The sequence below is a fragment of the Pyricularia grisea genome, assembly GCF_004355905.1.
Source record: "Pyricularia grisea strain NI907 chromosome V map unlocalized Pyricularia_grisea_NI907_Scaffold_10, whole genome shotgun sequence".
Classification (NCBI taxonomy): domain Eukaryota; kingdom Fungi; phylum Ascomycota; class Sordariomycetes; order Magnaporthales; family Pyriculariaceae; genus Pyricularia; species Pyricularia grisea.
Window position 1 is genome coordinate 297,039 of NW_022156722.1, and position 10,073 is coordinate 307,111.

Below are 10,073 nucleotides of genomic sequence, written 5' to 3' on the forward strand. Positions count from 1 at the left end.
TCACCAAAAAAAAAACTTAGCAAGAGAAGCAATTATAATGAAAACAAAAGAGTGCACAGGATAAAGGAGAAAGGGAAAAGAAATATCCAAGTATAAAGTCAACAGGCTAAAGGTTTTATAAAGTTTTCTATTGCTCCGAAGCTATTTAAAGCATTCAATCCAGGAATTGATCATCAGTTGTCCATTGTAAATTGAGAGTAACCCCAACAACCAGAATATGTCATGATCAAAAGCTGCTGCCGGTGAAAAAAAGTAAATAAATTACAAACTTATTCATGCACCTTGTGCCTTAAAATTCTATTTTTGGGGGGTAAACAAAAGCTTTGTCAGGCAATACAGGACAAAATATATCACGCAACATGACTTTTTACCACTGTAGACCCCTAACAGGACTCAAGCTGGAATGTTGAAAAAAAAAAAAGAACAAAAAAAAAAAAATTATGGCTTATAAGAATAGACCCTGACTTTAAAATCAGACATTTTCGCAAATCATGCATGAAGGTCCAGACGAACAGGGTTGCTGCAACTTCACTCATCCAAGGTTGGTGGGCACTCGGATGAATACGAAAACAAACAAAAGAACATCAAGACAAGTCAAGAGGAGTTAATGTTTGGACGAGCATTCATTTTTACTACTTAAGAGAGTGATTTCTCGAAGTTTCCTTGGCCTAAAAAGGGACATGTAATAGAAAAGAAGAGAGAGAGAGAAAAAAAAAAAAAAAAAAAAAAAAAAAGAAAAGAGAGCGTCGACTTGAAGATTCTCCAGGATCAGACTTTTTTTTAGATTTATCCTGACCGCAGGAAGACGCGACAGGCACCGTGGTTGTCGGGCATTTCCGCTGGTATATCAAATATGGATTTGCCTGCGTAGGTAGGTAGGTAGGTATGACAATGACAGGAAAATCTTACGTCAAAATTCGTGAAATGAGTAAGTTTAGCTGGCCGCGAGAAAAATGTAGCTGTTAAGTTTGTCATGAATGAAAGCTACCTCCTAGTCTAGGTCTAGTCTACAAAACGGTTAACTGGTACTTCCTTCCACCCTGTGATAACCATGGTGAGAGGAAAGAGTAATGGGAAAAAAAAAAAAAAAAAAAAAAAAAAAAAACAGAGTTACACTCACCTTGCCCTGTGTTGCAAGACAAGGTGGGGTACTTGAGCATTATCTTTCCCCTTTCTCAAAATCCAAGTATGTTTGTACTGGCTGCCCACCCGTTGTCTAAACCCTGAAATAAGAAAGAAAATGCAGCCCACCATCTTGATAAAAAAAGAAAAAGGCTAGCATCGCCAAGATTATGACGCTAGATCTATATACAAGACTTGAACAGGAAACTGTGATATTAAATAACACATAGGCAAACTTTCAACACTGATAATTATTTCTTTACAATGACGGTATCGAAAGGCTAAAATCGTTAATAACACAAAGAAAGTCGTGAATTATCCAGAGACATGCTCGTCTCGCGAGGCAAAAGCGAGGAGGCCCGAACGCAATATCACCTTTTTTGGTTTTTGCTCGGATTGTCCGCGATCGAAAACTTCTTCGGGGTATCAGGGCCGGGGCCGACTACCTTCAGCCTGTATGCAAGTTCACCGTTGAGGATACGCCATGTGGCTTGCGTCTTTGCGGGGCATATAGGACCCGATTCAACATAGCCATCAAGCCCTCCTCGGTCGCAAGCATCAGGGATAGGATATGGTTTCGGGCCTTTAAGCAGAGCTGTCATCTCTCGGCATGCCAGCTGGATCCTTATGGCAACAACGAAGACATTCTGATTCGTGGCGCCGACTCGAATAGCCCGGCAGTTCCAGTGGCACACCCAGTGGCGAGCCAGCACGTGATATCGTCTCATGTTTGTTCAGATGCATTGGTGCAATTGGGGTGTGGTGGTCGGACCCCGAGGGGGCCTGAAGATCGTTTCATCTGAGTGTAGGGCAATCTTTCCATGGAGAGAGTGGTCGTCGTTGGGTGCGTCCGAACTCGCCATCTTAGGCACGAAGGGAAGGTCTGATGAAAAAGAAAATTGCTAGTGGCATGTGATGAGATGAGCCATGCGTTGAGATGTTGGGGAGGTGACCTGATTAAATCATGTCGGCGAGGATGAAGACGCGGCAGCGATTTTTAAAGGTTCACTGTACAACGTCCTAGGTGTGGTAGTAGCTGATTCGCCGTCCGAGGAGGCCGAAATGACGATCGCAGGGGAGGACACCTGGAGCCCATCTGAGCTCGTAAAGTTCTGCGCAGGGACCTCCAGTGTCGCCCGCCGCCGAACTGGAGCCCTCCCTCTGGCCATTGCGGGAGCTGGTGCGGATATGGTCAAGGAAAGCTGTGGCATGTCGGATGCGTTTGACCTCCTGTCCTGCAAGGTGCTACTTCTCGGTGGGATCCTTGGTAGAGGGCCAGGACTGGCAGATCTCGTACGGTTAAATGCTGAAGGTTGTGGGGATGCAGTCCTACTCCCGGCGACGCTGTGTGTCCGTGAGGGTATGACGTTTCCGTTTGCGTCCCGCCAAATGTTGTAGACCTTTTGGATCTCTTGAATCCTCGGATCCCTTAGACGCTCCCCAGGGGCTTCGGGAAAGTCGCCCGCGGGTCCTGCCCGGAATGAAGCGTCGTCCAAGTCGGATGCGGGGGTGCTGATGGCTTTGCCAATCTTGTTGACGTACTTGGCAATCTTCATTCGACTGCCCTGCCTGGCAAGGATTGGAGACCATGAAGTATTGCTACCATCGCCGGCCGTGTCAAAGGTTCGCAAGGGTTCTGTGGTCCCGGCAGACCAAGGGTGGTGGTTATGTGAGTCGATGGGAGATGACCATTGACCGTTGTGGTGTGGGCAGCTGCAGCATCCTGTGCCAGGTGAATTTCCAGTCTGCCTGGCCTCTTCCTCCATCTCTGCCGCAGTTGCATCCTTTTCAATTAAGAGGTACAAAGATCCCAATGCTGCCAGTCCAGCTGTAACGATGGGTGCCCACTGTCCAATGCTTGCTATCGGCTCAGTACCATGGACGATATGCGGATCCCAGAGGTTCAGCTCGCCAATAATCAGGATGGCGGCGATGGCGGCGGCAAACAGAGGTATCTCGATGAACCGCAAAAGATGACGGACATTGTTGTTGACGCTGTTCATGGTCCTGAAAGTGGCGCCGTGGAATCCATCGATGGGCTCGTCAAAGCCAGGATCCTGCTTGGAATCGCGCCAGCCACCCATGCGGGATCTTCTCCAGTTGAACTCGCGTATTTTGTTCATCAAAGACGCAAGCGAGAGAATAGCCGGGATGCAACAAGCTGCGGCGGTGAGTGTAGCCGTGCCAAAGTTGAATTTGACAGGTGCCGGTATTATGTAAATCTCGGCTGTTGCCTCCTTTCTCATGGGAGAAAAAGGACCCTGTTCCTCTGAGCAGGTGATTCCACACAGATTCCCGACAGAATAAGGGAAATCTGCCGGGTTATACGAGGTGAAGTTGCCCCAGTTGCTCTCGTCGCAGTGGATGGCATTGCTGCGATAAAACTCCACGGTGAGACTCAGCATACCGGCCAGGATTATACCGGTCCATACAAAAATGATATTTCGGCCTGGTCCGAAAAAGTATGTATCGGATACGCGGACTGTTACTGGGGCAGCCAGAATGGCGATTGCGGAAAGCTGAAAAGCCCCATAGACGTCCATATCAACGGCGCCTGAATCAAAGTGGTGAGTCAAGTCAGTCAGCCAGCCAACAACACACATCATCTAAAAATCCGCCATGCCGTCATAAAAGCCTCAAGCATCAGGTCATCAACAAGGGAGCAAAAATGAGCAAAAAAAAGGGCGCAAAAACCAAATGTAACACCAACTAACCATCTTGGTGTAGACACGCCAGTACGATGCCGTGTAGGGCTGCGACGGCGGGAAACACTAGAGCCGCAGCCAAGCAAGCGTCGCGTAACCATGCAGCCTTTCGAGCGAGCACACAAGCCGCCACAAGGGTGTAGTACCTGGTAAAATGGGTGCGTGAATCACGAAGGAAAAAAAATTAGCAAATTGACTTTGAAAGTTTTCGAATCAAGTGTAGATCATTCCATTAGATTCGAACCGCAATTAATTGAGGTTACATCTCTTCAGCTGCTTTGGGTAGTGCAAACGGAACCTGCCATGCGTTGGCGTTGGGCGCCCAGAGCTTGGCTCCAGGCGCTACGGGCCCTATGGGATCCGGGGAGTGCCACACGTGGAGCCCGCTGTGGAACCAAGGGATTTGCACCCAAGCACCCAAGAAAAAGGAAAAAGGGCCGCCCCGTAAAACAAGAAACAACAAACAAGATATTGCTAGAACTAGGATTAATTAGCACGACTTACAAGATTCTGGAACCGGGCCCATATTGACCTGATACGGGCCAAGCACAAACGAGTTGAAGTCCTTGGGTTGTAATATTTGAAGTCGATGTTAGATCTCTGCCAACCAACCCGTTCACCATCTGTTGTTGCGTCAGCGGAGAAAATGCCGGCATGACGGTGTGCCTTGCCGCAGTCGTGCAAAAACGCAAAATCTTCTCTTGTTTTTCCTTTCTTTCTTTTTCCTAGTGCTGAGCGGAAAAATGCAGAGGGAAAGATGCCTAGCGGCTGGCGAGCTGGCGGGGGAGAGCCAGAGTATATTATTACTTAGGGAATGGTGGACGATTGTGTCGTACATGGGGTCCCCTACGGCCAGTCATGATTTGACATTATCTTGTCCGGGTGTAACAACCCTCTGCACACCAGGCGAGGCTGGAACATTTAAAAGAAAAGATCGATCGAGAGCCTCAGATAGGCAGACAAACACAGTACGTGACCCAGTTCTCGGTGACAGGGTAAGGTAGTTTAGTCTGTACGTGGCAGGCAGGCAACGTAATGGATGAAATGGAGGGGGGACATTTGGTTCAGTCCTACTGGCTATGGTGATCAAGGTATTCACCGATTGCCTATTTGAACCAAGCGCCTCGGAGCTTGGGTGATTGAAACCCAAGTTCACTGTAGAAAAAAAAGCCAAGACGGCGAGTAGGAATCTTCTTTTTGGATTTAAGGTGCTGTCCGCAAGCAGTCATCAAGGTAAGGTATCCATGGTCGGTGAGTGGTGGAGGGGAAAGTTTCGTTCTTGGGCTTATTCTGATGTTTATCTAGCCCCTTGCAAAGTCAAACGTTTTGCTATGTCAAGTTGTCACAGCTTTTCCTCACAATAAAAGAAAATGACCGAAGCCTTAGTGTCTTTTTTTTTTTTTTTTTTTTTTTTTTACCCTAACTAAGGTTTTCCATGGAGAAGAAGCAGATAAAAAAAACCACACAAAAATCTTGCATGATGCACGCACTCGTGAACGGTGGTAATGTGGGAAAAATCGAATGGCACTTCGTCCAGTCAGAAGGCATATTTTTGAAAGTAGCTCGGGGCTGTGTTCGACGCCAAGCGAGTCGACTGCGTCTACCGTCGGTTCTTTTGATCTGCACCCCAAGAAACACAGCCTTCCTTCGGTATCGCGATAGGGTTGCCACGTGCTGCTAGTCAATAGCAAGAATGGATTAGCACTAAGCTAACTTGATACCTTAGGTACCTTGGCTACGGAGATTTTACCTTAGCTGACCAAGAAGACTTACGTGGTACGTCAGTTAGGAGATCGTTTCTCCTCGCCACGACGTTTAATCAACATTCAACCTTGGAATTTAGCTAACAACCGTTGTATAAGATTCTTTAGCGGCCTGGTCCAGGTGGGGTGACTTAGTCTAGTGGGGTTGGCTGGGCATCTATCGTCGGCTTAATTGGGCTGTATCTTTTTCTCGAAAATCAATTAATTGGAGTTCTTGGCATCCCGTTTTCTTTAGACTCCCTTCCCTTCCTTTCTTCAGTCTCGAGGACTTTGCCTGCAACCGTCAGCTCTTGTGACCTCATTCTTTCAAAATTCCTTCATTTATTCTTCCTAACAAAAAACAAAAAAGTCCTTCCTGTCTGGCGGCAGTTGGGCTTTGGTTCAGCATGCAACAATGGCTGTCGACGAACGTTCGAGGAACCCTGACGATCTCAACACTGACCGCATTACAAGTTGGCGATCTATCGTCACGCTTATAGTCTTTGTGATAGCGAGTGAGTGTGGCTTACTTTGACTCTTTTTGCTTCTTGTTTTTGTTTTTTTCTTCTTTTCTTGTGAATTTCAGCTTTGCCAAGAAATCTTTTTTTGCTCTTCAACCTCGCGTTACTGCATCAGAATTCGAGACGATTAGGCTCAGCCCACACCGAAAACTTTACAGGGCCCTACCCATTACAATAATTACCATAATTTTGGGTTTGCGGTCTGCCCTGGGCTTATGTTCACACTTGGCGGTTTCTCAACTCAACATGACAATCGTCACAATAAAAAAAAAAAAAAAAAAAAAAAAAAAAAAAAAAAAAGTTCGACGACAAGTTGTCAATGGCAAATTTGCAAATTATGCTCATTCTGTGCTAAGCTAACCATGCGCAAAACCAAGACGTTGTTGTTCTATTCCCATTTCATGTGCCGATACTCGTCCCTCGGTGGCTCCACAATGCGGCTCTGGATGGATTAGCTTTCCTAAGACTGATTCCTCCTCGGTCTGGTTATTATGCCAGTGAGGATGGACATGAACAGGGGCAACAAGAGGCCGACAAGCCTGCCAAATGGTTGCGGTTCCAATTCCCCATCAACTTTCTGACCGGCCCATTGATTGCCGACCTCTTTCTGCTTGCCATCCTGGCTATTGGCAAGAAAGAGGTCGTCGCAGGAACTTATGGCGCCGAAAACATCCACCCCATCGACATTATGCTCTTCTTCATCACCCTGGCCTACATCGCCATATCTATCGACGCCTCTGGACTCATCAGATACATGGCGTTTCGTGTACTGAAGTGGGGAGGGAAGAATGGTCATCTCCTGTTTTTCTACCTCTACGCCTTCTTTTTTGCCCTGGGAAGTTTCATCGGAAACGACCCTATCATTCTATCTGGAACTGCATTCTTGGCCTATATGACCCGAGTATCCAGCAACATTGTTCACCCGAGAGCGTGGATCTACACCCAATTCGCCATAGCCAACATCTCCTCGGCAATTCTGGTCTCCTCCAACCCTACAAACTTGGTTCTTGCTGGTGCTTTCAGCATTCGATTCATCGACTACACAGCAAACATGATTGTGCCAGTTGTCTGTACAGTCGTCGTTCTCTTCCCCTTTCTCCTCTACATAGTCTTCTCCAACGAAGAACTGATACCCAAGTCCATCGAGATGCATGAACTGCCAGAGCATGCAAGGGGAGGTAAACCCATAAATCCAAACATCCCGCATGCCAGGGGTAACCCGGCGGAGGGCCATGAACTTGAAGAAACCCAAGTTGTCGAGCTATCCCTCGAGGAGATCATGAATCCTTTTCTAGACAAGAAAGGTGCTATTTTTGGTGCCGTCATCATGGCCGTCACTCTGATCACGGTTCTGGCCGTAAATGCTGCCATGAGCAGCTCTGGGAAAGATCAACCTGTCTATTACGTCACTGTCCCAGCAGCGACATTGATGCTCTTGTGTGATCTTGCGATCGGATGGATGAATCGGCATGATACGCGAAGAATTGCAAGGGAGGGAAGGCAGAGGTTCGAGGATGCACGTATACAGTCGGAACTGAGGGGAACAGATGCGTACTCACTCCAAGAGTCTGACCGGCACCAAGAAATCGATGGCACTGTACGGGGCGCAGATGCTCTTCCGGTCGGTACTGGTGAGCCTCATGAGAACGTGACAAGCAATAAGTCTTTGAATGGGAACACAACAGTACCGGGGACTGTTCATCCTGAGAAGGACGAAAAGGACGACGCCGTACAATCAAGCGAAACAAACACAATGACACCACTAAAAGCCGACGCCTCAGAGCGTGAGGACTCTGGGTCTAGCGAACAGAGTTCCCGGTACGAGAAGCAGGATTTGACTTCATCAGAAAACAGGCAAGCCTCAGAGTCGCAAGGAGTTTTGGGAGCTACAAAGGCCGAGGTGAAAGAGCGCGAGAAGTCTTTAAACGGGGTCAAGGCCTCCAAAAACGAACAAGAAGCCTCCGTGACCCGTGACGCCGAATTGCAATCAGACCCGAGACACGGCAAAAAGCGTCAAAAGTCAAACCTGGTATACATGTACAGAGATGCGCACATCTGGGCGCAAGAGACGTTCCCGACCGTCATGGCGGTGTTTGCACACCTGCCTTTCGCCTTGATCCCATTTGCCTTTTGCATGTTTGTCCTCGTTCAGGGCCTCGTCAGCAGCGGCTGGGTTCCCGTCGTTGCCTACGGTTGGGACCACTGGGTCACAAAGACTGGGACTGTGGGTGCCATTGGCGGCATGGGGTTTCTCTCCGTCGTTCTATGCAATGTGAGCACCCCTCTTCGACACATCTCTTTTCATAATCAGTATTATATGTACTAACTCGAAAAATCCACACCTAGTTCTCTGGTACCAACATCGGCACGACCATCCTCCTCTGCCGCGTGATCCAGGCCTGGCAGGCCATCCACGACGAGGGTCTAAGCAGCAACCCGGCGATCAAGGATCGTGACTTCTGGGCGACGGTCTACAGCATGGCGATCGGCGTCAACTATGGCGCCTTCAGCACTACGTTCAGCGCCTCTCTGGCCGGTCTGCTCTGGCACGACATCCTGAAGCGCAAGCACATCCACGTCCGCGCTCTCGAGTTTGCCCGTATCAATCTTCCCATCATAGCCGTCTCCATGGTGGTTGGCTGCGCCGTGCTGGTAGGCGAGGTCTACTTGATGAGGAAAGACGAGCCTCTACAGCTATGAGATGAGAAAAAATGAAGTCTGGTTTGATGTTGTGTACTATGTAACACTAGCAATGCATAGCATTTCCTTGAGCTGAATCTGGAATTGCAACGCGTTATACTTTTTTTTTCCTTTTCCTGGATAGATTTATTATATATATTAATCGAATTCTATTGTCAGGACAAAGTCGTTCACTTCTCTGTTGAAATATGTGGGATTTATGTTGTCCGATGGGGATTGCGTATGGGATCAGGCAAAAAAAAAAAAAAAAAAAAAAAAAAAAAAAAAAAAAAAAAAAAAAAAAGCCTACCGGGCTAGTACAGCCCGGTTACGAAAGCCCCAGTATAGGCCCTCGGTTAACCTTCTCACGACGCGGTAAATTCCCCCGATTGTGAATAATACAACGATATAGCAACACAAACAAACCGTAAATAGTATTATTATCCTAAAGCAAAAATCAAAAACAAAAACATACAACACCGAGGATTCCCCAGTGGTCACCCACCTGAGTACTAGTTCGGCCCTCACATGTTTTAGTACTGGGAGCAATTTGCAGAAATTGGGATCCAGAGCGTCCAGAAACAGACGTTTTGGTCTTGAAAAACGGACGCTTCTGCTCCCCGTTGCTCCCAGCCAAGCTTTCCCTTACCGTCGAAAGTCCGTATGCTGCACCCCACCCTACATCCCATTTGCAACCAACCAATTGATTTCTCGAACAAGACGAAATTGTGCTCTTGACGCCCAGGTAATGCTGGTGGGTGACCTTTTGGTAACCGTTGACGCTTTCAATTGCACCACACCCATGCTACCCTGAGTTAAAAATACTTTTATAACCGGCCACCTACAAAGGCTATGGCGAGAGGTATTCTCCACGCCTGGAGTCCGCGACAACTCTCATGCTGAGGTGGTTTTTATTGCCTAAAATTATTGCCTTCTGCTTCCACGCGATATTCAAGGCCAAATCTAATGCGCTTGTAGGTTCCAGCCCGTCCCAGATGATGGCGTCGCCAGAAACTTTACGCGTTGATGAAAACCCGATTTTCGTAAGGGCATTTGGCGCTCGGCGATTACATTAGGGCACGTAAATTTCGGGATGGGCTGTAACTAATATTCGCTAATCCAAGATTCATAGTAACATGAAGCTGCGGCCACAGAGTAGATTTGAATGGCTGCGCAGCCACTGCCAAGAAAATGAGTGCTCTCGCCCAGCGTTCCACATGCCCCTCTCCATGACCATCTCCATGACCATCTCCATGACCATCTCCATGACCATCTCCATGACCATCTCCATGACCATCTCCATG

The 10,073-nt window shown here is 47.7% G+C and overlaps 2 protein-coding genes across 2 annotated transcripts; one reads left to right on the forward strand and one right to left on the reverse strand.

Annotated features, from left to right (window-relative positions):
- Nucleotides 1-1,075: 1,075 nt before the first annotated feature.
- PgNI_11608 (uncharacterized protein) lies at nucleotides 1,076-4,929 on the reverse strand. Its single transcript, XM_031131574.1, has 4 exons — nucleotides 4,332-4,929; nucleotides 4,091-4,178; nucleotides 3,837-3,973; nucleotides 1,076-3,676 (listed from the first exon to the last, which is right to left on the reverse strand). Exons 1-4 carry the CDS (start codon nucleotides 4,351-4,353, stop codon nucleotides 2,085-2,087), a joined length of 1,839 nt encoding a protein of 612 aa, XP_030976318.1. The 5' UTR covers nucleotides 4,354-4,929; the 3' UTR covers nucleotides 1,076-2,084.
- A 771-nt stretch (nucleotides 4,930-5,700) lies between these two features.
- On the forward strand, nucleotides 5,701-8,955 carry PgNI_11609 (uncharacterized protein). Its single transcript, XM_031131575.1, has 3 exons — nucleotides 5,701-6,084; nucleotides 6,468-8,362; nucleotides 8,437-8,955. The coding sequence occupies exons 1-3, from the start codon at nucleotides 5,985-5,987 to the stop codon at nucleotides 8,788-8,790; spliced, it is 2,349 nt and encodes a 782-aa protein (XP_030976310.1). The 5' UTR covers nucleotides 5,701-5,984; the 3' UTR covers nucleotides 8,791-8,955.
- The last annotated feature ends 1,118 nt before the right edge of the window (nucleotides 8,956-10,073 follow it).